This window comes from Medicago sativa, chromosome 3, assembly GCF_051527215.1.
Source record: "Medicago sativa cultivar Bolivia chromosome 3, Bolivia_mono, whole genome shotgun sequence".
In the NCBI taxonomy this organism is placed as follows: domain Eukaryota; kingdom Viridiplantae; phylum Streptophyta; class Magnoliopsida; order Fabales; family Fabaceae; genus Medicago; species Medicago sativa.
In genome coordinates this window covers 94,727,783-94,751,632 of record NC_140751.1, presented here as the reverse complement: position 1 = coordinate 94,751,632, position 23,850 = coordinate 94,727,783, and the positions used below count along the sequence as shown (strand labels likewise).

At 31.8% G+C, this 23,850-nt stretch overlaps 4 protein-coding genes and 1 pseudogene across 6 annotated transcripts; all 5 read left to right on the top strand.

Moving 5' to 3' along the window:
* Positions 1-1,020: 1,020 nt before the first annotated feature.
* On the top strand, positions 1,021-3,606 carry LOC146942238 (protein neprosin-like). The gene is made up of 6 exons (XM_085758036.1): positions 1,021-1,212; positions 1,521-1,607; positions 2,068-2,334; positions 2,514-2,675; positions 2,798-2,851; positions 2,979-3,606. Exons 1-6 carry the CDS (start codon positions 1,048-1,050, stop codon positions 3,507-3,509), a joined length of 1,266 nt encoding a protein of 421 aa, XP_085614162.1. The 5' UTR covers positions 1,021-1,047; the 3' UTR covers positions 3,510-3,606.
* Positions 3,607-5,386: 1,780 nt separating this feature from the next.
* Positions 5,387-8,044, top strand: LOC146942237 (protein neprosin-like). Its single transcript, XM_085756185.1, has 7 exons — positions 5,387-5,638; positions 5,906-5,992; positions 6,097-6,378; positions 6,529-6,690; positions 6,853-6,906; positions 7,197-7,343; positions 7,629-8,044. Exons 1-7 carry the CDS (start codon positions 5,456-5,458, stop codon positions 8,007-8,009), a joined length of 1,296 nt encoding a protein of 431 aa, XP_085612311.1. The 5' UTR covers positions 5,387-5,455; the 3' UTR covers positions 8,010-8,044.
* A 2,865-nt stretch (positions 8,045-10,909) lies between these two features.
* On the top strand, positions 10,910-14,009 carry LOC146942236 (protein neprosin-like; annotated as a pseudogene). Its single transcript, XR_015032622.1, has 7 exons — positions 10,910-11,072; positions 11,612-11,698; positions 12,160-12,444; positions 12,596-12,757; positions 13,123-13,176; positions 13,301-13,447; positions 13,542-14,009. The product of XR_015032622.1 is annotated as a protein neprosin-like (transcript).
* Positions 14,010-15,964: 1,955 nt separating this feature from the next.
* LOC146942234 (protein neprosin-like) lies at positions 15,965-23,022 on the top strand. The gene is made up of 7 exons (XM_085756179.1): positions 15,965-18,402; positions 18,484-18,570; positions 18,717-18,998; positions 19,106-19,270; positions 19,387-19,440; positions 21,235-21,381; positions 22,554-23,022. The coding sequence occupies exons 1-7, from the start codon at positions 18,181-18,183 to the stop codon at positions 22,932-22,934; spliced, it is 1,338 nt and encodes a 445-aa protein (XP_085612305.1). The 5' UTR covers positions 15,965-18,180; the 3' UTR covers positions 22,935-23,022.
* LOC146942235 (pentatricopeptide repeat-containing protein At2g18520, mitochondrial-like) lies at positions 16,170-17,544 on the top strand. 2 transcript variants are annotated; one of them, XM_085756183.1, is made up of 3 exons: positions 16,170-16,338; positions 16,537-16,581; positions 17,146-17,544. In XM_085756183.1, exons 1-3 carry the CDS (start codon positions 16,170-16,172, stop codon positions 17,316-17,318), a joined length of 387 nt encoding a protein of 128 aa, XP_085612309.1. In that variant the 3' UTR covers positions 17,319-17,544. The 2 variants fall into 2 exon arrangements, with proteins under 2 accessions (XP_085612309.1, XP_085612308.1); XM_085756182.1 differs by having other exon boundaries at positions 16,537-17,544.
* Positions 23,023-23,850: the final 828 nt, after the last annotated feature.

Here is a 23,850-nt window from a genome sequence, read left to right as displayed (position 1 = left end):
TAAATGTTGGTTTCTAGAAGGTTGGTTGGTTTGATACATGCATCTCAACATTTCCTAACTTGGTTTGAAACCGGACATTGTAAAGAAAGACCAAAATTAAAAAATATCGATAACTAAATATGGAACAATTTTTTTCAATGCGAATTACACCCTCCGGTCACTAATATAAGCAAAAATCCACTTTTTAGATACATTCAATTAATGATGTATATGACATATAATAAAGACTACATACATCATTAATTGAATGTATCTAAAAATTGGATTTTTGTTTATATTAGTGACCGGAGGGTGTACTTTATAATCAAACTTCGGATCACCAAACCTTCTTCTTCTTCTTTTTTTTGGTACAATACCAAACCCGCTTCTAATGGAAATTGGGGATTAACAAAAACAAAATCAAAAAATATAAATGTCATACTAAAAATATACACCCTAAATAAAGTAAAGACATTAAGAGCCCGTTTGTTATAGCTTTTTTTTAGGAAAAAATCACTTTTTTTATGAAAATAATCACTTTTAAGAATATTGCATCCGTTTGTTACAAATTTTTTAAAAAATCAGAATCTAAAAAAAAATCTAAAAACAGCTTCAAATGAGAAGCTGTTGAGAGCAGCTTCTAAAAAAATAGATTTTTTTTAGAGGAAAGAGAAAATATGGATCTAAAGATTAAACTAATTTTGTAACAAAAAATTGCTTTTATATAGCTGGATCCAAACAAACTAAATTATTTTTTAAAAAAAGTGATTTTTATTACGGTAAACAAACGCAAAATAGATTTTGATTTTTCATAAAATCTCTAAAAAATAATCTCTAAATTATTTTATGTCAAAATCACTTTTATTTTAATTCGTAACAAACGGGCCCTAAAACACCCATTAATATCCCCCCCCCCCCCCCCCCCCCCCCCCCCCTATGCACCAAAATAAAAAAATATCTCCCCTTCCTTTCAAAAATAAAAAATATTGCCCCTCTCCCCCTATAAAATATTGGTGATATTCATTTTATATTTCCAGGGGTTTACTGAAAGGGAGATATCGAGGTGGAATGGGGAAATGCAAGGTTGCAATATTGTTGCTTTGGGTGTTCTTTGTCTCGTGTACTACCATTCTAGAATTGAAAGTTGAAGCAAGAGCAGCATCATCATTTTTAGAAAAAGAAATCGTAGCCAAATTAAAGCTTCTAAACAAGCCTGCCGTGAAGTCCATCAAAGTATGATAACTCTTCTTTATATTCGCGTAAAAAAATTCTTTATATTTCGCCCTTTTGGTAAAAACTGTGCTAACTTTGCCATTGGATATCTGTACAACAATTTAGAACAATTTTTATGATAACTCTATCTCATACTTTCTTTCTCTCTCAATTGTTTTGGCCGAGAGAAAAAAATGTTATTATTTCAATGTCTTTTTCTATATTTTGGTGAAAATATTGATAGATGAAACATTTTAAATGTTATTAGAGCTATGAATTTTGGATTATTGTGCTTGGATAAAAAATCTAAGAATATTGTTTTTCTACAGAGTGAAGATGGAGATATTATTGACTGCGTCAACATCTACAAACAACCCGCTTTTGACCATCCTGCCTTGATAAATCACACTATTCAGGTGTGTTATTCATTACTACTAGGTTGATTCTATATGATAAACAACTTTTTTTTTTTTGAAATATCTTTGATATTAGACTTAACATTGTTCATTGCGGCTCAAAAGTACGAATATTCAAAGATTAAAGTAAAATTTACAACTCTTGTGCTTTATAAGTTTAAATATTTTAATTTTTGACTCAAAATCTATTTGAAAAACTGTAAAATGACCCAATCATAATATTTTATTAGAAATTAGAATGGATTAAATTAGTGCTTCCTCCAGTTCATGTTATAAAAAAAAATTACTTTTTAGATTCATTGAATAATTGATAGCATGTATCTATAAATCAGATACATAAACTATTCAATGAATCTAAAAAATTGTTTTTTTTTTTGTTATAATAGAGATATGAGGAAGTATTATTCTTCTTCTCATGCTTCTCAAACTAACAAATTATGAATCTTTTCAATTTGTGCAGCGGATACCAGATTTTCTTCTTGAATACCAAAGTTCAAATACAAGAGGTGCTTCCAATGCAAGCACTGATGTGTTTCAGACATGGCAAAAAAGTGGAAGTTGTCCAAAAGAAACTGTACCTATTCGTAGAATTCGAAAGGAGGACTTGTTAAGAGCTGTTTCACTTGACCGCTTCGGACAAAAACCTCCAGAACCATCTGTCAGTTCAACAAACAATAGAAAACTTAATTTCTCAAACCTCGATTATGTTAATTTGGAAAATCGATCGGTATATATCACAACTATTATTTACATATGCACCCAAAAGTACACATTATGATTTTGTTTAGCTAATTTATCGCAGTATATATAAATGGATGTATTGTTAATATTAATGTTATAAGCATGTAAATTAGCTATACCGAGTTTTCAAAAAAATAAATAAATGGGCAACTCTTGATCATGCAGGATGCACATCTTGCGACATTAGGATTCAATTTTATAGGCGCACAAGCAAATATCAACATATGGAATCCAAATGTTGAACAACCAGAAGATTTCACTACTGCTCAAATGTGGCTTAAGGCTAACAATGGTGAAAATTTTGCAAGCGTTGAAGCTGGCTGGATGGTTAGTGATCGCCCTACTTCATTTTTTTTTACAAAATTACATACTTTACTAGTTGTTTCTTAGTTATATTATATAGATATGAGTACACATGCCTAATGCTCTTTCTATATGTTATGGTTTAGGTTAATCCAAAGTTGTATGGTGACCACAACTCCCGATTATTTGCCGCTTGGACTGTAAGTTACTATTTATTAAAAGATTTGTCTTTTTGCGGTCTTTCTAATCTTATATATAGTTGTTTTGTATAACCACAAATCCATATAGATGTCAATATTGATTTATGGTTTCTTGATTGTGGTGCAGCAAGATTCATACCATACAACAGGTTGCTTCGATCTTACTTGCAAAGGTTTTGTGCAAATAGCCTCAGAGATAGCACTTGGTTCTACCGTAGGACCTTATTCATCTCAGTTTAACCAACAATATGAAATCAACGTTGGAATATTTTGGGATCGTAACGGGAACTGGTGGCTTAGAGTGAAGGATAAAATCATCGTAGGTTATTGGCCAGCAGAGATAGTGGGTAACTTACAACATAGTGCGACATTGGTTCAATGGGGAGGACAAGTGTTTAGTTATAAGGTGAAAACAACCCCTCCTCACACAGGAACACAAATGGGTAGTGGAGAAGAAGCAAGTGGTCGATTTGGGTTCGCATGTTACATGACCAATGTGAGAATCAAGGATTATTCACAAACTCTCAAGTATCCAACATTTGTAAGCACATATGCAGCAGAACCTTACTGTTATAGTGCCCTTAATGATGTTCAATATGGAAAAGATCCTGTGTTCTTTTTTGGAGGACCCGGGCGAAGACCTCCTTATTGTCCTTGAACTCACACACATAATACATAGATTGTATTATTTTTATACTAGATGTTAGAATGTGTTTGATGAAAAATAAAATATATGCAATATTTCTCAATTTTGCAATTTCAGTTCACTTTTTTCTTGTTAAATCATTCATCATATTTTTTTTTAAATGTCTTATTTTTTCTTTTACGTGGCATCCACTGCCCCATACAGTTAAGTAATAAGCATGCGGAAATAATAATAATAATAATAATAATAATAATAATAATAATAATAATAATAATAGTAATAATAATAATAATAAAAAAAAAATTGATCTATGTGATAATGAATTTGGACCCCTTAAACAGGACGGAGCTACTCTACTCACAACACTGTGGGGCTCCAACCTAAGCAACTTTTTTGAAAGGCAATACTATATGAGAAATATATATACTACTACTAGGTTGTAATTTTGGATAGCAAGTATAATTAAATTTATATATTTCATATTTTGAATCATAATATTTTTGTGATTGTGATTTTATTTTATTTCAATGGTCAATATAACATGATAATGGAAGAAGTGATTGTTATTTTGCATTTTTCAAAAACATTCATATATTTTCATAATTTAAAAAGTAGTAGAGACTATCGTGATGTATGTATATATATGTCGAATATTGCCTCTGTAACTTAAAATTTCTAGCTCCATCACTACCCTTAAGTAAGTCCTCATGTGTATCAATGACTCTTGAGTATGAAGAAAAGTGAATTGGGAGGAAACAACTTGCTTTAAAAATTCATCACAAAACCTTAATAATTTAGTCTGGGCCTAACACAATATCGCAAAACCGGTATTTGAGGTGATGATTGCTCTCATTTTTAAACATATATTCAAACTATCTTTTATCCAATGAAACTTTTTAACATAGTTCTTAGCTAAAATCCCCTAAAAAAAGAGTTCTTAATTAAAATCTTCGCCATTATTTTACGGATGATCAAAATCTTTGCCAATGACTAGGTTATGGAAAATATTTTATTCTATTTATTTTTCTTTTTGTATTTTGTAATAAATGTGGATTAGTGGAATATTTTTTTTTTAATTTTTTTTTCTATCATATCAAATTTTTGCTTAAGGATATTTATGTCATTTTATAAAGACGTTTCTTTTCTTCCTGTAATCAATTTTATTTCATTATATCTCACTTTCTTAATGATCTTATTTTCTATTTCTTTTTCCTTGATCTTTTCGCTTTATTTTCTACCTTTTTTTTTTGTCAAGTAGACAAACAACTAGTAGTTCACTTTTTGATAGTGAATAAGAGGGGGTGTTTGATGTTCGAATCTCGATCCCTGCATATATAATGCAATGTTCCTACCAACTGAGTTAAGTTTAGGGGAACACCATTTATCTTTTCTTTATTATCCAAACACCATTTATCTTTTCTTTATTACTCTCCAAACACCATTTATCTTTTCTTTATTATCCAAACAGTGTATAAAGGTAGGTTTTTTTTTCTTTTCGATTTGTTTAATTTATGGACTAAAATATGTTTTTATTTTTCTCACGAATTAAATTGAGTCATGCGATTTTTCAAATACTAAAATAAGTATTTACTTTATTATTTATTATGTAATTAATAAAGTCAAATTTGTCTGTCCAAAATAAAATATGAAGTCAAATTTGTCTACAAGAATTAAAAAATAAAGTCAATTTACAAATGTATATTTTATTTTTCTAAAGCGAATTTGCAAAGGAGGGAGGAATAAAACAATAAATACATTTCATTATGAAATGAATCTACAATATAAATGTCACACCCCTAAAAAGAAAATATAAATGTCACAATAAATATTTTATTATTAGCATTTTTTTTATTGAATAAATATATTAACAACACCTTTTTCTCAAAGCCCTGTAAAAATAACACCCTTTTGTCAAAGTAAAATAAAATACATTATAACATCCATTAAAAAAAGGAGAAATGAAGGAAGGATCTCAAGGTGGAATGGGGAAATGCAAGGTTGCCATATTGTTGCTTTGGATGTTCTTTGCCTTGTGTACTACCATTCTAGCATCGAAAGTTGAAGCAACATCATCATCTTTAGAAAGAGAAATCGAAGCCAAATTGAAACTTCTAAACAAGCCTGCAGTGAAATCCATCAAGGTATGCAATTCCATATATCTCCGCCATTCCAGTTAGACATTCAGTTTAGATTTTACCTTCTAGACAAATTTATTTTTATGAATACGAACAAATATTTGCAGTTTAGAATTTATCATATATGCACGTAAATCAAACCGTTTAGTTAGTTTATTTTTTTGAAACGGCGAAAATATTATTAATAGACGTTAAGAATATTATGCCTTAGAAGATTTTAAATTGTTGTGTCTAGATACATCTAAGCTTTTTTTTTATATTTTTTTTATGCAGAGTGAAGATGGTGACATTATTGATTGTGTCGATATTTACAAACAACCCGCTTTTGACCATCCTGCCTTAAAAAATCACACTATTAAGGTACGCTATTAATTACCACTACCTATAATTTTCATTTCAACTTCGATTCCTCTCATCGTTATCAAACTAATGAATTGTGCATCTTAACCCAACAAATTGTGTAGAGGATACCTACTTTTCTTTTTGAATCCCAAAGTTCAAGCACAAAAGTTACTTCAAATGCAAGCTCTAATGTGTTTCAAACATGGACGAAAAGTGGAAGTTGTCCAAAAGGAACCGTACCTATTCGTAGAATTCAAAAGGATGACTTGTTGAGAGCTGTTTCACTTGATCGATTTGGACAAAAACCCCCAGAACCTTCTGCGAATTCAACAAATGCCACAAACCTAAATTTCTCCAACCTCAGTGCTACCGATGATGTATCGTCTATGATGATAAATCGCTCGGTAAAATATCACACCCGATATTAATTTTATACATGCGCACACACAAGTGATTATCATTTCAATTTCTTAGCTAATTTATTGCAGTATAATGAATGTATATGAATAACATTATATATATAAATGAGTTTGTGGTGTGATCATGTCATGCAGGATGCACATCTTGCGACATTCGGATACAATTTTATAGGCGCCCTAGGAAATATTAATATATGGAATCCAAAGGTTGAACGACCAGAAGATTTCACTACTGCTCAAATATGGCTTAAGGCTGCCAATGGTCTTGAAATTGAAACCATCGAAGCAGGTTGGGCGGTTAGTGATCACCCTCCCTCAAAGTCAAGATCAACCATTCACACATACTTTTCTAGTTGATTCTTAGCTATATAGTATAATACATATGATTAAATATATACATCACTGATTTTATGGATACGAGTACACATGCCTAATGCTCTCTATATATGTTATGGTTAGGTTAATCCAAAGTTGTATGGTGACCACAACTCCAGGTTGTTCATTTATTGGACTGTAAGTTCTTTTATATTTATTTTATTTATATATTTTGTCTTTCTAAGTGGGCATTTTCTTATCTTATACTCCCTCCGGTCACTATTATAAGCAAAACTTCACTTTTTAGATACATTGAATAATTAATGTATCTAGTCTATGACAAAGACTAGATACATTGATTATTGAATGTACCTAGAAAGTGGAGTTTTTCTTATAATAGTGACCTGAAGGAGTACCAAGTTGTTTTTTATAATTCCACGAATCTAGAGAGAGCAACGTTGATTTTTGGTTTCTTGATTGCGGTGCAGAAAGATTCATACAAGTCAACAGGTTGCTTTGATCTTACCTGTAGTGGTTTTGTGCAAATAGCCACAGAGTTTGCACTTGGTTCTGTCGTGGGACCTTATTCAGCCAGGTTTAACCAACAATATGAACTCCACGTCGGAATATTTTGGGTAATAATAACATGTCTTTATTAGATTAATCACTCAACATCTGGTACTCGATCAGTAAAATTAAGAAAAACATTTAGTACGTAGCTACAATGTTTCAAGTAAAATGATACATACATCGAACATAAAATTTCTGAATTTGTGATGGATAAAATCTTAACCAAATTAACAAATTGTATTTATGCAATCATATTTAATTTTTAACGGAAAAATGAATTATATGAGTAATGTACATAACAAATATTATTTCTTTTCTCTCTTGATTTGTAATTTGTTTGCTTGATTTAGGATGAGGATGGAAACTGGTGGCTTAGAGTGAAGGATAACATCATGGTAGGTTATTGGCCAGCAGAATTATTGGGTAATTTAAAACACAGTGCAACATTGGTTCAATGGGGAGGACAGGTGTTTAGTTATCAGGTCAAAACTACCCCTCCTCACACTGGAACACAGATGGGTAGTGGAGACGAAGCAATGAGTCGATTTGGGCTTGCATGTTACATAAGCAATGTTAGAATTAAGGATTATTCAAAAACTCTCAAATATCCAGCATATGTAACTACTTATGCTGCAGAGCCATACTGTTACAGTGCCCTCAATGAGGCTCCATATGGACAAGATCCTGTATTTTATTTTGGAGGGGAGGGAAGAAATAATTATTGTCCTTGAACCCACATATTAAATACTCACATTTATGTTTTATATATTGGATGCTAGAATATTTTTGACGAACAATAAAACTACATGCACTAATATTTCTGTAACTTGCAATTTCACTTGTTTTTCTTTATCAATTTATTTTTTTATAATTAAAATCGGACAAAAGAGAGCATTGTGGTACCCTAACTAGAACAACATATAAAGTACCAATAGTACTCTACTATGCATTATTTGGCCATAATTGACATGCATCCTCAGTTGAAATAGAAGTTGATCACCTTGATTAAAATAAGGTGAATTTGATAGTCACCTTGATTGCCAAGAGAATTCTATCTTAGACTTGTTCAACGTAGAAGCAGATCATCTCATGGAGGCAATGGCCATTCTTGGTCTCATTCCCTTGGAATTTTCGGAAAAAGTCAAATTTTCAAACTGATCCTATAGAATATACGCGGAGTAATGACCATCTAAAAAATACACGATTCAAACCCTATATTTTTTTTTCTTCGAAGTTGTTTATGAGTGGTGATGAAGGTGACGTTGAATATTATGAACAAGAGGAAAGAAGAAGATGAAGAGAAATAAAATAAGTTGTTGTTGGTTCACGATGAGATAAAGCTGACCTCCATAATCCAATGGCAATCATTTTTTAAAATGATTAAACAATTTAAATTAAAAAAGTAATAAGGTCAATGGTGGACCACCTACAATATTGGTCCACCTTAATCATTTGTGGTTAAAGTTAACGGCAAGTGATCAAATTGACCAACAAAAACATTTTTAGGTGATCAAAACTGTTTTACTAATTATGCGACCAAAATGAAATCAAGAAATTATTTAGATGATCAAATGACCAATTTAACCTATTAAAAATACTAACGTTAAATAAGAGTCAGCAAAAAAAAAAGTCTTTTGAGCAATAAATATTTTTTTTTTTTTGGACAAGAGCTATAAATCTTGTGACGTAGTATGAACATTTTCTTAAGGATAGGAGAGAGTATTTCACAATGAATAATGTCATTAATAACAACATTTTTTTAAAGGAAGTCAAATACATTAATAAACCTCATTAATATTGCCCTTTTTCTTTGTTTAAAAAAAATACACCATCCGATCCTATTTATAAGAAAAAGTTGACTTTTTAGATTCATTGAGTAATTAATGTATCTTGTCTATAATATAGACCAAATACATCATTTATGCAATGAATCAAAAAAGTCAAATGTTTCTTATAAATAGGACCGGAGGGAGTATTTTTTTTAAACAAAGGAAAAGGGCAATATTAAAAGGAGTATTGCCCTTTTTCTAGTGCCGACATCTTTTACTATAAACTTTGGTTCTATTCATTCATTTTGAATGTCTACCACTCTCTTTAAATTTAATTTCTTGAAACTAGGAAAATGTTAAGGAGACTAATACTCCCTCCGTCTCACAATATTAGTCGTTTAAGGTTTGTGCACGATTATTAAGGAAATGATTAATTGTGTTGATTTCAATGGTAAAATTAGTAGCATTTACTAAAACACCCTTATTAATTGTAGTTGGTGGAGTAGTTAAGTTGGATGAAATTCACTAAATAAGGGTATAATAGTGGAAAAAACTAATAAATGTTGCATTGGTATTGTAAAGTGACAATTATTTTGAGAAATAGAGAAAATGCTAAAGAGACAATAATTGTGAGACGGAGAGAGTAGTAAAAAATTCTTGAAACTTGTGTAGTCAAACTCTTATAAGTGTAAATAATACTCTTTACAATGTAAAATATTCTATTTTGTTTTCCTTAACTAGTGTTTTGAGGACACTAGTTAGCATGACCCTTAATTATCGACATTTTTTACTCCTACTCTTTTTCTTGTCCTATATAATATAACATCATTTATAAATTTCCACACATTAATGATTTTTTTTAGATATGAGTTTGTCTATCCAATGCAATATTGCATACATCCTCCGGTCACTAATATAATCAAAAGTTTGATTTTTAGATTCATTCATTAAATGACGTTTGTAGACTACAAACGTCATTTAATGAATGAATCTAAAAATCAAACTTTTGCTTATATTAGTGACCGGAGGGTGTACACCTTTGATCACGCTAACCAATGCCCCAAGACACCGGTTAAAGAAGTCACAAAAAGCAAGGTTTAAGTAGAAGACAACACTTTTTACACTTTTGAATAATCAATTACGTTTCCTTAATCAATGACATGAGACATTGGTTAGCATTTTCCATAAAATAAATTTGAAAACAAACATTTTTCACAATAAATAAATAAATCCTTTTGTCAAAAGGAAATAAATAGGGTTAAATATGTTTTTAGTCCCTATATATATGTCAACTTTTCGTTTTAATCCCTCTAAAATTTTCCTTCGACTTTTAGTCCCTATAAAATTTTTAATCACTACTTTTGGTCCTATTTTTAATTTAATTTTTGTATTTTTTAATGAAATTGTGCAGAAATGTGTAAAGTATTCTAAAAAAAATTCCTAAAAAAAATTAGAATTTTTTAACAAAACACAAATTAAATATGAATTTTTAACCGTAAAAAATATAAAAATTCATATTAAATTCATGTTTTATTAAAAAATTCTGAATTTTTTTTGGAGTGATTCTTATAATATTTTAAATTTTTCTGAAATTTTTTATTAAATAATATGAATTCTACATATGAGTTTACTTTAAAAGAGGGACCAAAAGTGAAAATTGAAAATTTTATAGGGACTAAAAGTTGAAGGAAAATTTTAGAGGGACTAAAACGAAAAGTTGACATATTTATAGGGACCAAAAACATATTTAACCCAAATAAATAACATTAATAACGCCCATTAATATAGTCCCATTTTCCGTGCGAACATCTTATATAAATATTTGTGTTATTTATCTTGAATGTCTACAAGTTTATTGAATTCGAAATGGGGAGATACAAAGCTGGAATGTTGTTGTTGCTTTGGGTGTTCTTTGCTTTGTGTACACTAGAATTCAAAGTTGAAGCAAGAACATATTCACCTTTAGAAAGAGAAATAGAAGCCAAATTGAAACTCTTAAACAAGCCTGCAGTGAAATCCATCAGGGTATGCAATTCCATAACTGCCCCATCCTAAATATAACTTTATGAATATTATTTTAGAAGATCTTTTTCTTTCTTCGCATCTTGCAGTGTGCTCTAAAAAAGTTGGCTTTCTCTTTTCTTATTTTAAAATCAACATGAGTGAATGTTTGAATATTTAAAAGATGATGAATTTTCAGATATTGAAAGAAATGTGAATGACATTCTTTTCCATTACATTGCATACAAAGGGGAAAATGATTGTCGTATTTGAGCTCCTCTTTGTTTTTTTAAGATTTTTTTGGGAGGATTGAGTACTACTTATTACAATGGGTGGTGTAGTACCACTTATACTTAATTCAATCTAATATCAATTAATCTTGCACTTCTTTTGTTTAAGAGTAATGTTGGGGCTTGTGGTTTTTCAATTTAGATCAGTGACAACTTAGTAGGGATGACCAATATTTTACTGCTTTCTTTTTTCTCCAAAAACTAAAAAAATGATTTATAATTACTGTGTTAATTAGAATGAATGTAAAATATGATATTGTACTTTTTTTGCAGAGCAAAGATGGAGACATTATTGATTGTGTTAACATCTATAAACAACCTGTTTTAGACCATCCTGCTTTAAAAAATCACATTATTCAGGTACGTTATTAATTACTACCACCCGGTATATTCTATGTTGCAGTTATACGAGAGCGTTTAGAAAAACTAAATTGTATTTTTTGTAAACGAGAAAAACCAACGAGTGTCATCGAAACCATCTTTAAGGAGTGATAAATTTTTATGAAAATTTGTGTATTTAATCTGTTGGAAATTAAAGTATTTAACTTTTTAATTAAAATTCTTAATGAGTGTCCTAAAGACATTCGTTAACAAGGCCATTTATAATAAATAAACGTCTACTTAGAGTTTAAATAAGAAAATATTCATTACATTGGGAGAAATGGAGGCTTGAGTCTCCTCCACAAATGTCAAAGAAGCAATCATGTATTTGGATTAACTTTTGAGTAGAAATCCAATTGAGAAAACTCTAAAATTCATCTTTTGATTTATTATCAATATTATATATTCTCATATCCTTTTTTAACTAACAAACTCTGCAGAGGATACCCGATTTTCTTCTTGAATCACAAAGTTCAAGCACAGTAGTTACTTCAAACGCAAGCTCTGATGTGTTTTAAATATGGACGAAAAGTGGAAGTTGTCCAGAAGAAACTGTTCCTATACGAAGAATTCGAAAGGAGGACTTGCTGAGAGCTGTTTCAATTGACCGCTTAGGACAAAAACCTCTAGAGCTATTTGTGAATACAACATACAACACAAACCTTAATTTCCACAACCGTGTCCGTGATCCCACCGGCGGTTTTGTTAATCTGAAAAATCGCTCGGTACATATCATAACTTAGATTAGTATTCCTCTGTTTATACATATGCATGTGCCACACAAGTGATCTCATTTTGATTTTTTAGCCAATTTATTGCAGCATAAATGAATGTAATATGACTAACATGCAATGAGAGAGTGGTGTGATCATGCAGGATGCACATCTTGTGACATACGGATATAATTTTATAGGCGCACAGGCAAATATTAATGTATGGAATCCAAAGGTTGAGAAACCAGAAGATTTCACTACTGCTCAAATGTGGCTTAAGGCTGATAACGGAAATGATTTTGAAAGCATCGAAGCAGGCTGGACGGTTAGTTTTCAAGCTACTTCAAAATCCATTTTACCATACATACATACATACATAATTTTTTCCTAGTTGTTTCATAGTTATATAATCCCTCTTAACTCAACTATAAGCAAATGGTTATCCATATTTAATGTTATTATTTCAAAATACCCATAAATTAATTTTAAATGTGATGAGGAGACGATTGTTAATTGTTATATTAGGGGTGGATTAGTAAATTACTTCTTATTTTACACGAAATAAAGAAAACTAAATACACTTAACTATGTGAAAGTAGATATTTTGCTTATAGTTGAGTCCATACGTGATTAAATGCATGTATGATGCTATAATGAGTACACATGGCTAATGCTCTATATATGGTTTAGGTTAATCCAAAGTTGTATGGTGACCATAACACCCGTTTGTTCATCTATTGGACTGTAAGTTATTATTTATTGAAGATTTTTCCCTTTTGTTGGTCTTTTCAAATCTTATAGTTTTTTTTATAACCACAAACCCCAAGAGAAATAAACATTGATTTTTGATTTCTTGATTATGGTGTAGAAAGATACATACAAGTCAACAGGCTGCTTTGATCTTACATGTCATGGTTTTGTGCAAACAAACAAGGGTATAGCCCTTGGTGCTACCCTAGGACCTGTTTCATCCCCTCATCAACAACAATATGAAATCAATGTTGGAATATTTCAGGTAATACACACAAATTTTATACAATGGTTTAACTAATATTGTAGTACAAAATAATTGTTAGTTTAATTTCTCTTACTATGTTGGCTTGATTTAGGATAATGCCCACAACTGGTGGCTTAAAGTGAAGAATAACATTCCTGTAGGTTATTGGCCAGCAGAGTTATTGGGTAATTTAAGACACAGTGCGACATTGATTCAATGGGGTGGACAAGTGTTTAGTTATGAGGTGAAAACAAAACCTCCTCACACAGGAACACAGATGGGTAGTGGAGAGGCAGCAAGTGGTCGATTTGGGGCCGCATGTTACATGGGTGGTGTGAGAATTAAAGATTATTCACAAGCTCTTAAGTACCCATCATTTGTAAGTACACATGCTGCAGAACCATATTGTTACAGTGCCCTCAATGACGCTCCATATGGAAAAGATCCTGTATTCTACTTTGGAGGAGCTGGAAGAAACCCTCCTTATTGTGCTTGAAATCAGATATGAATTAACTATATAATATATATGGTTGTTTTGTATATTGGACGCTAAAACGTGTTTGATGAACAATAAATATGTTTGCTGTAAGTTTACTTTCTTGTTGTTTCTCACCAAATCATTCATCATATTTGTTCTTTTACTTTCGTATTGTTTTCGTTTTCTTCTCCCTTGTCTTGCTCTTTTCAGTTTTGCATCAAGCTTTTTCCTTTTCTCATATTGTTATGTGAGCACCGAGCATAAGCAATGCAACAAAGGAGTCTAGAGTAGTCTACCACATGTTTTCTTGAGCTACAAGCCTTTTTGGTGGCCCTGTTTTGAAATACACAAATCAAGTTTCTTTTCAAAACACAAACCCTTCAATTTACAACTTCCGACCAAAATATCATCGGAACTAGTCTTTTGACTAGCAAACTTATTACCACGTTGAGAATCATTCTGCTTTTCCGGATATGCGACATCTTTTATCCAAAAACAATTAATATAATAAAAACGGCAAAATTACAAAACAATTTGGTAACAAAAAAAACTTTGAGATAAATTCTTTGAGATGTAACAAAAAAAACTTTAATGTAACAAAAAAAAACTTTGAGATGAGATGTAACAAAAAAAACTTTAATGTAACAAAAAAAAACTTTGAGATAAGATAAATTAGTCTCTTTTTTTTTTTTAGTGGTGACCGGGATTCGAACCCTGGACCTTGCATATTTTATACATTGTCTATACCAACTGAGCTAAGCTCACGGGGACAAATAAATTAGTCACTTAAACCAAATGCCGAAATAACAAAATACAAAAATATAATCTAAAATCCAAATGCCACTATTATTAATTAAAGCCGGTTATAAAAATCCCAAAAATTTGTTTAATTTAATTATTAATTTATGAATTGTTTGTTTTACCTCAAAAAATTTGGGATTTTTGTTTCACCTCTCTAAATTATTAATTTATGAATTGTTTGTTTTACCTCAAAAAATTTGGGATTTTTGTTTCACCTCTCTAAATTTCTCTTTTTTTTTGTGGTGGCCGGGATTTGAACCTCGGACCTTGTATATATAATGCTAATGCTCTGTATATGTTATGGTTTAGGTTAATCCAAAGTTGTATGGTGACCACAATAATTGTTTCTTCGTCTATTGGACTGTAAGTTCTCATTTATTGAAAGCAATGTGATTTATTAACTTGAGTACAAGGGGTGTAATTCAGATTAAACACATTGATTTTTTTTTCTTCTTTTTTCTTTTTCTATTAATGAATCAAGACCATTAAAAAGAATGTAATGTGTTCCAACCAAATGCACCACACCTTAGTTACCCAAATTAGATGAGACACTTTGCTAACATTCTTACCTCATTAAAAAGTAGAAAATTATCAATCAATTTGTCTCCCTACTCCGTTGGCAGTTTCGATTTCTCTAAAACACAATACACAACATTGTTGGTTCATATCTTTGAATTACACATCTTTTCCATAATTTCACCCGAGTTTATAATCTGTTAATCTCCATCTGAACACTATTTTTTTTTGAACAACCATCTGAACACTATTATTTTAGATGGTACTGTAGTTTTCCAAATCTTCTGCTTCGCCGAGATGAATTCATCGTCATAACCATTGTGAGTTTGAGAATTTATCTGCTCCTGATAACAGTCATTTACGGAAAAACTGTTGCTATTATTATGCTTTCATTCAAAACCATATTCCTTCTTTGCTTGTAAATGCATGCCTTCAAGTTTCTGCATAATTTTCTGCTCTACGTGTATATATTTATCAATTCATATTGTGAAGTGAACTCGTGACAGATACCTTGCTCACCCAGCCATATATCTTCCCCAAAGGTACTACATTTTTTCTACCCTTAACCCTCATTCTATCTCTTACCGACTTGAGCGTGGGAGTGTCTGCACACACGTTTTATGGGCTTTGGTAGCTAGGCTAATTAAGATTGGCCCAAATAAAGAATTGGATCAATGCTGGGAAATATTAACCACGCCCCATCCTTTCAATATTATCACTTTTTTTTAATTAACGAATTCACTCAAAATTGAACCAAATCATCAAAATAACACACTTTCTTTTTTAATGATGACGGTCGGTCTGTCTTGCTAAGGTCAGGTTTGTCATTCTCTGTACCCTTGTCGTTGACTATAAAGAAAACTTACTGGCTTGCTGGATCAAACGATTAAAGTAATCCTAATTCGGCTGCGGATAGAGGAAGAAGAAGAAGAAGACAACACAATTATGTTGTCAATGCTAAGAAGAAGATGTGTTTCTGTTTCTACTATTATTCCCAGCGACAACAAGTTTTTTCATCCTCCTCCTCGTCCTTATGTTTCATTGAAATCATACTCCGACGACAAGAAGAAGAAGAAGAAGATGAAGCCGCTACACACTCCTCGTTTCTGTGAAGGTGACGATAGTATCATGGCTTCAGTGAAGGCTGTCAATTTAGCTACTAATCGTTTTAATAGCATGCTAGGTTACTGTCCCATATCCGATTTCAACTCCCTATTTTCTTCTCTCCTGGACATCCATCAACACAGAACCATTCTTAAACTTGCTAAAAAATTTGAATCTCAACCCCCTGACAGTCATTATGTTGTACCAGATATTGATACTTGCTTAATTCTCCTCACATGTCACGCCAGATCAGGTAACTTCTCTTCGGCTTTCTCTCTTTTCCATGAAATCATCGAAACCGGTCATCCTCCCTCTACTTCCATTTTGAATGATCTTTTCCGATCTCTTTGTATCCGAGGCCACATTTACAAAGCAATCCTCTTTTACAATTACATAACATTAAAGGGCGGTTTTCAGTTGAACGATATTACTTATTATCTTCTAGTCAATGGCTTATGTCGTATTGGAGAAGCTCAAAGAGCCATACACTTGTTCAGACAGGTTGAGATCAACATTAACTGCAATACTATTTCTCTCAAAGAATTCTATAACTCAATCATACTCACCCTCTGCAAAGATAGACTTGTAAATCAAGCCTATGACTTCTATTCTGAAATGATTGTTAAGAACATATCCCGTAGTTGTGTCACATATGATTATCTAATCTATGGCTATTGCCTCGTCGGTCAATTTAAACAAGCAATTGCCTTGTTTAGAGAATTGGATGCATCACCAAACAAAATGTTTCTATCTGCTATTGTTAATGTTGGCCCTAGTTTAGTTACTGACGGAGAGGTTAAAGATGCTAAAACTGCAGTGGCTGTGATGGTAAAATGCGGTGTCAAACCTAATGTTGCCAGTTATCACTCAGTGATTGATCAACTATACAAAGGTGATGGAAAAGTTAATAAGATTGCACAAATGCTCCCAACTTTGCTACTTGACAAAGCTTCCCTCACACAACCATATTACTCTGCTACATCTGGCTGAACAACTCCGTAAGATATGGAAGGAACTTGTTTGTTCGTTCGTGGATTGATTGCTCGAGGTCTATTATTAGATTATATGCTTTCTGGTTTGCTAATCAAAGAACTATGTTTTTGCTTTTAGTTTAACTTCTATTAGATTGTATGCTTTCTAATATGTTCCTGTCTATGTTTCTTGTCTTGTGCTTTTTTGTTAAGCTTGATTATGACTATGACTGTCTTGGCTTGTTTCTTTTCTATACTTTTTTTCCGTCACTAATGAATCGAGAGTAATTATTGATGAGAAAAGTACCAAAAAGTATCTATGAACAGCTTGCTTGTTAAGGTGCACAAAGTAGTTTACGACACATTTGCAACTACTATCACCCTGATGCCGTAACAGAACACCTCCCCCTATCTTTCCAGTGGAACAAGTTCCTTATGAGTAATGAGGGGTGGATGCATCAATTATTTCTCCACCAATTTTCCCTTTAGAGACGTTCTTCGGTGAATGCTGTATATTGCTCTTGTTTTGAGCTTTGCTATTTGAGAACGTGATTTTATTTTCCAATTATAACTCTAATTAATACTAATTTCATCACTCTCAATTCAATATATTCTACTTTCACTTCAATATATTCAAAAGACACTTAAAACCATTATTTTTTCTATCTTTCAATTATACAACTTTTCTTAATATGTTTGAAATGAATAAAAAATTCGGTTATTACGGTTATTATGGGAGTAAAACTTTTTTTTTTTTTGTTGCTTATGGGAGTAAAACTTAGTAACACTTTTTTGTAAAAAGAAAATAAATGACATTAATAACACCCATTAATACGGTCCTTTTTCCGCGCAAACATTTTGTATAAATTTTTGTGCTATTTATGTTGAATGTCAACAAGTCAATTGAAGGAGAAAAGAAGAAATCAAGATATCAACAAGTTGGAATGGGGAAATACAAGGTTGCAATATTGTTGCTTTGTGTGTTCTTTAACTTGTGCACCATACTAGAATTGAAAGTTGATGCAAGAACATATTCACCTTTGGAAAGAGAAATTGAAGCCAAATTGAAGCTATTAAACAAGCCTGCAGTGAAATCCATCAGGGTATGCAATTTCATAACTCCTCGATCCCAATTATAAGTACTTATTTTATATCATTCAAAAATTTGAGATTATTTGTTGCAGAGTCAAGATGGAGATATTATTGATTGCGTCAACATCTATGAACAACCGGTTTTTGATCATCCTGCCTTAAAAAATCATAGTATACAGGTGCGTAATTAATTAAACTATTAGATGGATTCCATGTTAATGTTACATGTGCATATAATATTGACCTCTCGAAAAATGTTTAATCTTAGATGTGCGTAATTAATTAAACTATTATATGGATTCCATGTTAATTATTACATGTGCAGAGGGCGCCCAATTTTCTTCTTGAATCACAAATCTCAAGGACAGGAGATGGTTTCAACGTCAGCTCAGATGTTTACCAGACATGGCAGAAAAGTGGAAGTTGTCCAGAAGAAACTGTCCCTATTCGAAGAATTCGGAAAGAAGACTTGTTGAGAGCTGTTTCACTTGCTCGCTTCGGACAAAAACCTCCTGAAGTATTTGTGATCAATTCAATAAACCCCACAAACCTTAATTTTTCCAACCTCAACGCCAACGATGGTGTAGTTGATCTGAAAAATCGCTCGGTACATATCATAAGCAATTTAGTTATATGCAGGTGTGTATTTGTGTGTGAGAGTGAGATTAATATTGTATTACATATAAATGGATATATGGGGGTGTGACCGTGCAGGATGCACTTCTAGTGGCATATGCATTCCAATTTATAGGGGCACAAGCAAATATTAATGTGTGGAATCCAAAAGTTGAAAAACCAGAAGATTTTACTACTGCTCAAATATGGCTTAAGGCTGCCAATGGTCCTGATAATTTTGAAAGCATCGAAGCAGGCTGGACGGTTAGTTACACACTTCATTTTTCTAGTTTTTTTCTTAGTTATATACATGATTACTGCTATGTTTGTTCATCTATTGGAGTTCATATTCTTAATGCTCTATATATGTTATGATTCAGGTTAATCCAAAGTTGTATGGTGACCATAATACCCGTTTCTTCGTCTATTGGACCGTAAGTTCTCATTTATTCATAGATTTGTCTTTTTTGTTTGGTCTGTTCAAACTAATAACTTTTTTTTATGAGCAATGTGAATTATTAACTTAAGGGGTACTTAAACCCAATACAATAAGTCAGATTAAATACATAAAAAGCAAGAAAGTGGATTAATCCACCAATTAGAGTAAACAATATTCCTACTTTTTTCTTTCTCAATTAAGGAATCAAGACCATGGCATCAACTTAATTCTATCAACCATTTCGGTGATATTCACTATTTCTCATTATAATGTCTTTGCGTTCCAATCAAATGTACCATACCGGAGTTAGTCAAATTAGATGAGACACTTTCCTAACATTCTTCCCTTTACTTACCTCAATAAAAAGTAGAAAATTATCAATCAATTCGTCTCCCTACTCAGTTGTGTTCCCATCCAAGTACTGAGCAGCTTGCAATAAATGATTGGCAGTTACGATTTCTCTAAAACACAATACATAACATTGTTGGTGCATATCTTGAATTATTTTCCATAATTTCAGCCGAGTTGATAATATGTCTTGAAGTAATCTTCACCGGAACATTATTATTTTAGGAGCATTGCTATATGTCACGAAAGTAAATTTCACGACTTTTTCATGAACGTGTTCTAACTTGCTTTGCCTGCTGCCTGAACAAAAACAAATATATATATCCATGCACTCAGCTTTTCTCCATGTCCTGCCATTAAATCTAAAACTATAAACAAAATACACCTTAAAGGATTTGGCTGTGGATATTATAGATTTATGGTAAAAAAAAATGAAGGAAGTGGAGACTTTTAGTCAATGGGCCAACTGAGTCAAATTCAGATACATATAGTGCAACCGATGGAACCAAGTGTCTATTTCGATGGTGGATAGGTTCTGTGATAGAACTCACTCTACAGCAAAGTGATGGTGAGAGGTTTTGTTATGGAATGGCGGTGACGAACAGCGAACAAGGACAAAGGAACGGTGACGACGAACTGACGATGAACGACGACAGCAAAGGAAAGGCGACGATGTGATGATATGTGGAAGAAGTGATAGACACCATGGAACCAGGGAAGGTGAAGCAGTTGTGGTATGTGGAAGAAGAAACTAAACCGGAGAGAGAAACGGGATAATGACACAAACGTGTCAAAGAAAACAAAATTGAAATAAAATAGGCAAGTTGAATGTTACACGTAATTCATGATACTATCGGGATGTTTTTTGTCGGGAGATGTAGCATTTTCCTTATTTTAGATGGTACTGCAGTTTTCCATATCCTCTGCTTTGCCGAGATGAATTCATCGTCATAACCATTGCATGTTTGAGAATTTATCGGCTCCTGATAACAGCCTTTGACCGAAAAACTGTTAGTACTATTATTCTGCTTTCATTCAAAACCAACTTCCTTCTTTGTTTCTAAATGCACGTCTTGGAGTTTCTGCGTCAGAACTATTAACATGCTATGCCATAATTTTCTGGTCTACGTGTATATATTTATCATAAGCTATAATTCATATTGTGCAGTGAACTCGTAACAGATAGCTTGCTCGCCCAGCCATATATCTTCCCAAAAGAGAATGCTTTCGCCATTTCCTATAATCCTTCTAACACTGTTTGCTAACCAATTTTGTATTGAAAAACACACTTTTAAAATTGATCACAATAGTTTCAATACATTTTTACTATATTTGCTTTCTTAACAAATATCTTCGGCGCACTTGGTAGCATTTTTTTTTTATTTCCGCAAGTCTTAAGAGAAATAAGCATTGATTTTTTTGTTTCTTGATTATGATGCAGAAAGATACATACAAGTCAACAGGATGCTTTGATCTTACTTGCAAGGGTTTTGTGCAAACAAACAAGGATATAGCGCTTGGTGCTACGGTAGGACCTGTTTCAGTCCCTTTTCACCAACAATATGAAATCAACGTTGGAATATTTCGGGTAATGATAACATGCATGTGTGTTCTTATTCACATATTTCTATTGACAATCTTAATCACACAACATTTGATAGTTACATTTGATCAAGGAAAATGTAGTTTTTAAATGAAAGATATGAAGGATCAAATTACACTAATATAATACTTGAGTTGTAATACACAGCTCTAATTTTTTATAGAATACATATTTTATTAAATTGATTCTTGAATTGAAAGTTTATAGATCTTCTCTATAAACTTTTAGTAAATATGGAATTGTTTGATATGTCGTTAAGAAGTATCAAGATTAACATTGTTTTGATAAAAGCACTCAAGAAATTAATCTCAATGGCTCATCAATGACATATAAAATAATTTCTTATGAACTTAAATTTTTTATACAGATGGTCTATACTCCAACAATCCATTTTGTAAAATATGTACCTAATAAAAAAGTTTGGGTTAATTATGTTTCTAGTCCCTATAAAATGGCGACCTTGTAAGTTTAGTCCCTACTTAATTTTAATAGCATTTTTAGTCCCTATAAAAAAAAAATTTACTTATAATTTTAGTCCCTGCTGAAACAAAGTTTGATTAATTATCCTTAAACTCTTAAATTTTTAAACGATTTTTTTGAGACAAGATTAGAACACTATGAAAGGTTCGTTTACTAAAATTTAGAATTTTCTGACATGAAATGAATTAAATATGAATTTTTAAACGACAAAAGTTAAAGATAAAAAGTAATAAAATCTGGATGTAGAAATCAAATTTTGCAATAATTTTTTGTGGACGAACTTTTAGCAATGTTCTAAACATGTCTGCAAAAAATTGTTCAAAAATTTAAGAGTTTAAGCATAAATTAAACAAATTTGAATTGAGTAGGGACTAATACTCAGTGCAGAAAAACAAAATTAGGGACTAAAAATGCTATTAAAATTAAGTAGGGACTAAACTTACAAGGTCGCTATTTTATAGGGACTAGAAACATAATTAACCCAAAAAGTTATTGTGCTGCATAACATATCAAAATATTTCTTAAAAAAAAAAAATATCAAAATATTGTATTAACAACTACTTATCAGATTTATGTATGTTACCTTTATAGTTACATTAATTTCTACAAATAAGAGTTTGTCGTTTCACTGATGTTCAAAATAATTTGATTTTTGTTAATTTGTGGACATCATTTAGGATAATTCTGGAAACTGGTGGCTTAAAGTGAAGAATAATATTCCTGTAGGTTATTGGCCAAAAGAGTTAGTGGGTAGCCTACAAAGTTCTGCATCGTTGGTTCAATGGGGTGGACAAGTGTTTAGTTATGAGGTCAAAAAAACTCCTCACACTGGAACACAAATGGGTAGTGGAGAAGAAGCATATAATAAATTTGGGGTTGCATGTTACATGGGTGGTGTGAGAATCAAAGATAATTCGCAAGCACTTAAGTACCCATCATTTGTAAGTACACATGCTATAGAACCATATTGTTACAGTGCCTTCAATGATGCTCCATATGGAAAAGACCCTGTATTCTATTTTGGAGGTGCTGGACGAAAGCCTCCTCATTGTCCTTGAACCCATATATGTAGTATGTATGTGCTTGATTTGTATATTGGACGCTAAAATGTGTTTGATGATTAATAAAGATACATATATTTTTGGAGGGGACTTGAGCAACTTAGCTCGTTGATAGTGAACCAATATAAAATTGTGTGTTCATCTCTATCTTATCTTTTTACTTTCGATTGTTACACTTTGAGCACTTGTTTTGGAAAAATAAATTATATAATATTTTTAACAAGAACACAACTCAAGAGTATAGGCGCGAAGGTCCCTTGTTGATTGTCCACAAAAACATTACTACCTCAATTTAATTGACACAATTTTGTTTTTCACATATATTAAGAAAAATGTATAAATAAAGGGGAAAGTGGAATATATTGTATTGGAAATGATAAAAGTAGTATTATTTAGTGTTATATTGTATTGGGAATGATGAAAGTTGTATTGAAAATTGAAATGGGTTAGTTATTTTGGGACACTTTTTTTTACAAAATGGGTCAGTTATTCCGGGACGAAGGGAGTATAAAGTATTTATGAGAATTAGAAAAATCTACAATCTTCACAAAGTTCATGTCTGGCCATTGGAAACTTTGTATCTACTAAAGTATTATTAAAGACAATATGATTGGCCAATATGGAATGTTTGCCTTTGTACCAATTTGGTCCCCTATGTTTTGCTCCGTTCTTAATTTTAGTCCTTTCTCTTCACGTTTTTTTGAGAGAAACTAACAGAAAAGACTAAAACTAGTAACAGAGCAAAACATAGAGGACCAAATTGGTACAAATTATAGTTAGGGGACCAAATTGAGACAATCAATTAAGTTAAGGGATCGGGTGATTGAATAAGCCATATAAATCTTTGCGTAAGTGCTCTGAGTTTCGGTAACTTTTAGTCCCTATAACTTTTAGTCCCTATAAAATTTTAGTC